General features: G+C 37.9%; 1 protein-coding gene across 2 annotated transcripts in view; it reads right to left on the reverse strand.

The window, feature by feature from the left end:
• Positions 1 to 5,128, reverse strand: part of LOC104603940 (BolA-like family protein) — a 31,010-nt gene extending 25,882 nt beyond the window's left edge. The window contains exon 1 of one of the 2 annotated variants that reach the window (XM_088901720.1): positions 4,695 to 5,128. In XM_088901720.1, coding sequence (XP_088757846.1) covers positions 4,695 to 4,973 — 279 coding nt within the window. In that variant the 5' untranslated portion in view covers positions 4,974 to 5,128. The remainder of the gene's footprint in view (positions 1 to 4,694) is intronic. The other variant, XM_010268119.3, reaches the window with a different exon arrangement.
• Positions 5,129 to 6,000: the final 872 nt, after the last annotated feature.

The raw sequence follows: 6,000 nt of genomic DNA on the forward strand, positions 1-6,000 counted from the left end.
AAACTCCCGAAAACTCAAGTATTTGGATAACACCCAACTCGACAGAAGCGCTCCCTCCGAGATTTCCCCACCCTCCAGCAATGTTGCCTCTCCATCACCCTCACTCCAACGAGCTTGTGTTTCCACCACGGCCATACTAAGCGGAAACTCACTCCCCTCTCCTTTTCCCATCCTCTCTTCCGATGACGGTTCCACAACCTGCAACGGAGACATTTCTTCCCCATGAAGGCCCTCACTATTCTCCATATCGTTCTGAATTTTACTGGGGTTCCCTCTAAATTCAAGAGCGTCATCAGCAATCGTTCCGTCCACATCTTCGTCAGATGACACAGCTTCTGCCTCCACCATCACTGCTTTCCCTTTTTCCACTGCCTCCCCTGCAAGGGCTCCTTGATTCTTCGCATGTCCCCTCCTTCCCTCAAAGATCTTGATCGCCCCTGGGTCCCTTCTGTACACATTTGGAAACTTTTGATTCTGGCCTCCATACTCAAAGCTGGGTTCATGACTCCCCTAACTATCTCCCCCAACCGGCCCAGCAACTAGAGAAAACTGGGTCCCAGTTTTTTGTCGGTCCTCCCCTCTCTTATCCCCTAGCCCACAGTCCAAGCCCCTAATACCAAACGGGTCCCTGGACCTCCTTTTGTGATTGAAATTCTGGGTCTTCTGTCCGATCCGTTTTTCCCTACCCTCTCCGCCCGTGTGATCCATCTCCAGCAAGCATTCCCACTTAGAAAATTGATGTGCTCCCTACACTTTGGTTTGCCTTCATATATTCTTCTATTTCTTTCCTTCCAAATTTCCCAACAGATAGCAAAAGTAATACAGCTCCAAACAATTTTAGCTTTCCTGTTCCCTCTCAACGTGGGCCAGCAACCAAAAAGTTCTTTTGGGTTTCTTGGATTCCATAGGTCCAGTTTAAAGAGACTGAAGTAATATCCCCAGAAAAATTTTTTTTGATAAATATATCCCCAGAAAATTTTCAAAAAACCAAAGCCAAAAAATAGATGCCTAACATTCTCCTCCTCAGACAAGCAAAGAAAACACATTCCCACAATCTGAGTTCCCCTTCTTTTGATAGATCCTGTGTGAAGGTGCTATCCAAAGCAACTAACCAAGCAAAAGCCTCCACTATTGGCCTCAAACCCCTTTAACATAGGGTTCCCCCAAACCCCTTTAACATCCATTATTTCCACTTGATTTCTTGCCAAGGCTTTAAAAAAGGACATTAAGAAAAAAAAAATCCATTTTTGCTTTCTTTCCACCATCCCATGTCATTCCTCTCTGCTTGGATCTCCACCAACTATAATTTCACTAGCAGCTCCACAGATTCCTCAACCTCTCAATCAAGGAGGGGTCTCCTAAACTTCGCCTCCAAGTTATTCTTCCTTGAATGAGCTCATAGCAATCAACAATAAACAAATTCCTCCTACTCAAGTGATAAGAGTCTTAGACAGAGCTAACATAACCTGCCAACACCCAACCAATCATCCTCCCAAAATTTTATGTTTGAGCCATCTCCCACCTTGAAAGAAATAAAGTTCAAAAAATCTGATTGGAAACTCATAATTCCTTTCCAAACACAAACCCCATAGGATGATTTCACCTCCTTTAAATCCCACCCAACATACTTACAAGCCACCACATTCCTAAACCTTGTTCTCCTGATCCCAAGACCACCATCCTTCTTATCCCTACAAGCCCAATCCCACTTCACGAGATGATATTTTTTCTCAAATCCTTTGATGTTTCCATGAGAAGTCTCTTTGCATCTTCTATATTGCCTCTGTTACTAATCTTGAGCACTGAGAAATAATACACTGGAAGGTTAGATAACACACTCCTTATTACTGCGATTCCCCCCCCCCCAGTGATAGATATTTACCTTTCCACCCTGCTAATCTTCAATCAATTTTGTCCAATATAAGCTCCAATCATTACATTCTTATTTAAATTAATTTTCTGACCAGTGAACACCTCAAAACACTAGAGGATGGCCCTCAATTTGAAAACCTGATCCACTAATGCTTCCAAGAAAGGTATCACCTGCGAATTTAAGATGAGAAATTGGAAATCCTTCCCTGCCCACCTTAAAACCTTCAATCATACCCGAATCCACCCCTTTGATCACTAATCTATGTAAAACCTCTACATTCTACAACAATCATAAACAACAAAGAAGAGAGAGAGAGAGGATCCCTTGTCTCAACCCCCTTGAAGCCTGGAAGAATCTTTCGATATGGCATTGACTAGAACTGAAAAAAACATTGTAGAGATACAAGCAACATCCAACTCGGCAACTCCTCCACTTTTCCCCAAAACCCATCCTCTCCAACACCACCTCCAGGAAGCCCTGTTCCACATGATCATAACACTTTCCAATAGCAATTTTGCAAATAAGACCCTCCTTACCACTCTTAATTCTTGCACCTACACATTTGCTTGCTATCATCCCTGTTACAGCCACAGGGGTTGCCTTCCACACACATTTCCCTCTTTTACTCAATCCAAGAATGGACCAAGCTGATAGCAGCTCACAAACAGAAACCTGGCATTATCCAACATAGACCTGTTGCCTAAAGAAAGTGAGTCCAAATGCTAGAGGCAACATGACATTGGATACAGAGATGACCAACAGGTTCCTCCCCCTACCCACACATACAACAAGACAGATCATGGATTTGTGTGTCCCTTCTCACCAACTGCTCCTTAGTGAGAACCTACCAAGGGTCATAGCCCACACCAAGAACCAACCTTAGAAGGAACATTTGTCTTCGAGTTATCTGCAGAGGATTTAACACAGAGCTCCCTATGACTAGTAAGCAGCTCCAAGACACTAACAACATTACCCAACCCCAAATCTTGGAAATTTCTATGAAATTTGGAAATCCAAATAAGATTCTCCTCCAACAAACTCTCAACATACTAAGTCTTTCTAAAAGCTCAAGTTCTATTTATTTTCCAGCCTAAAAGAGGTACCCTCTGAAAGATGAATTGATGGCCATATTACAAGGCCTAAGATTAGCAAATCAATCTGACTTCCACTTCTTGGAAGTATAGGGGGACTCAAAACGATCATCACTTGGGCAAAAGGCATTTGCCAAGTCCCTTGGATATACAAAAATGTTTTCAGGGAAATAGAATGTCTCTCAAGTGAGTTAAACCAATGTCCTAAGACTCAAGCCAGACTGACAGTCTAACCATGAAAATCGGGAACAGATGGTCTTTCCGGGTCCTAGTTAAATTATGGTTTTGGTGGGTTGGATGGGCAAATTGCCTGGTTAACCAGTAAAACTGGGACATGGAGAGCATTTCGTTTTTTACTCCAGTCCAAGTCTTAAAACATTGAGTTAAGCACTTCCTACAATTGGGTTTGAAGAACTGCTAATAGGATAGTGGATTCATTAGCAAAACAAGGGGTTTATAGACATCAGCTATTTTAGGCTTTAGTGTGAATCTTTTGTATTTTGGGCTGTTGGAATATCTATGGAAATCAATTTTTATGGCAAAATAAAGGAAATTTTCATTAATGAAAATAAAAATTATAGAGATTTCTGAAAAGACCTCGAAAAAAGACAAAATCCAATACAAACTCCAATAGGTAAAGAAACACACAAAAACTTCTATACATTATCCATCACAATGTCCAAAGTGGACAACATATCAGTGCAAACAAGTCTTGCTTGACATCTTCAAATTCAGAATGAACAGCCAACCACTCCATAAAAAGATATTAAAAGAGCCAAAATTCTCGTATTGTTTCTACTTTCTTTCTCAATTGTCATGTTGTTCCTATTTTACCATGGAAATCAACTATGGAACTTTGTACTTAAATTAATATACAAGTTCAGAAATCAGAGGAGAGATCTCCATCTGATATTTACCGATTAAAAAAAGCATATTATAGAGTGATATCATTAGAAGGTTTTGAGAAAGAAAGGAGCTTGAACTAGGTATAGTAATATCACTAGGGATATTTATAAAAGTGCAGTAAGTAATGTGAGAATACTTGATGGGGAGACAAAAGAGTTTCCAATCACACTAGGCATTTAAAAGAGGTCTCATAGTTTATAAGACTAAATAGGGGAAAAATGCAAAGCCAAAGTGATGAATAGGTACTATTGAACAACAAAAGTTTAAGCCAAGCCAAACCAAACTACATATATGTGTTGCAAATTTAGTAGAAATAGTATTTGCAAAGGGGATGCAATTAGCATTGATAGTCGGGAGATAACCCAAACTGATTCAATTACCTTGGATCAATCATTCATAAGGAGGGGGTAATTGTAGCAGATGTGGCTCATAGAATTAAAGCAAGGAGGTTGAACTGGAGAGGTGTACTTGATGCAGGCATTATAAAGGAAAAGAAATAAGTTTTTCTTCCTCATTTTCGGGTTATTTACTTCAGAAGTACGGCTTGTACATCTATTTCTGTTGATGCTCTGCTGAACCTGTTGTAGAAATCTTTTCCTAACAATATATGTTATTCAAGCAAAAGAGCCAACTTCAACATTCTCTTATTAAAAACCACATACAATACCAATTATCCCACTTAAATGGATCAACACAATTCGTCTAAAGCATAGAGGAATAGAAACAAAAAATAGTGGGCTGACTAAATTTTTCTTCATGATGCATCAAAAGCCATCAAAATGATAATATGCAAAATTGCAAGTGGTTTAAGTTAAAAAATAGACCTTCTTCTCCATTGATTTCATCAAAGGAGAGTCGATTGCGCCTGAATCGTTGACCTGGGTTGCTCCAACGCTGAATCTCCGATGAGAAACACTTCCGAATTTAGTCCAATGAAATGGAACGCCACGAATTTGAGTATTGCTAGTAGATGAGACATGGGTTTTCTCGAGCACGCTTGGAGAAACAAATGGTCTCGCTTGAAAACAATTAAAGGAGCGGCGGAGGAGTGGTGTTCGGAATGCAGAGAATACGTAAGGACGAATCAGCAGCGATTTAGCCATTTCTCCTTGGCTCCTTTCTTTCTGGTTCGCCGCAGTCCGCAGATGCTCGCTCGCTCTCTCTCTCTCTTGCGATACGACAATACGATACCTGAGCCTGACCAACCAAAATTGCCGGAGAGAAATGCTAATCCAACTCTCGCAAGTAGAATCAGAGATGCACTCTCACCTTGTTTTTTACACGTGCAAATAATTTAAAGGGTAAATTAAAGGACCCCAATATACGTGGCAATTGGATCGGTGGGTCGGATTTGGGTCAAGACATTTTGGGTTGAATTTCGGGCTGGGTTGCCAAATGCTAGACCCTAATCCTAAATGTTCGAGTTAGTATTTACCCATGGATCAATTCAGGTCATCCCCAAAAATAATTAAAATTTAAAAAAAATAAAGAATAAATAGATGAAAATGCCAAAATTAAAGGAATTAACCTTAAAATTTCAAATATAAAATAAAAAAATTAAAGAATAAATACATATTTTAAATGTATTAAAATATGAATGTTTAAGTTAAAAGTTGTTTGCAAACGATTTAAGTTAAAACTTAAATATTAAAATGCATGCATTTATCTTCTCATCTATGTATTAAAAATATTAATCTTAAAGCTAAAACATTTTCTAAAAACAGTTTTAGTTAAAACTTAAATATTGAAATAAGATGAGTAAAAAGTACCTAAAATAGTAATAAGAGAAAAAATAGATAATACAATAAGGCAAATAATAAAAGTAAAGTAAAAAAACTTAAGTTAACAATCTTAATATATATAATTTATAAATAATATAATTACAAATTTAAAATACAATTAATTAATTAAGTACATTTAAATACTTAATTAAGTATAGTTAATTAAGAATTGACAATTAATTATAGTTAACTAATTACAGAACTCAACTTAAATTATTAAGTAAAGTATATATAGATAGATATATTATTGAAAATTACCATAGTTCATGTAAATTATGTTACTTAATAGTTATTAAATTGTTTGAAAAAATGATTTAATAGTAAATTAGTAAATTTACCATAATTTGTT

This window comes from Nelumbo nucifera, chromosome 3 (genome assembly GCF_055504915.1).
Source record: "Nelumbo nucifera cultivar China Antique chromosome 3, China Antique-T2T, whole genome shotgun sequence".
Classification (NCBI taxonomy): Eukaryota; Viridiplantae; Streptophyta; class Magnoliopsida; order Proteales; family Nelumbonaceae; genus Nelumbo; species Nelumbo nucifera.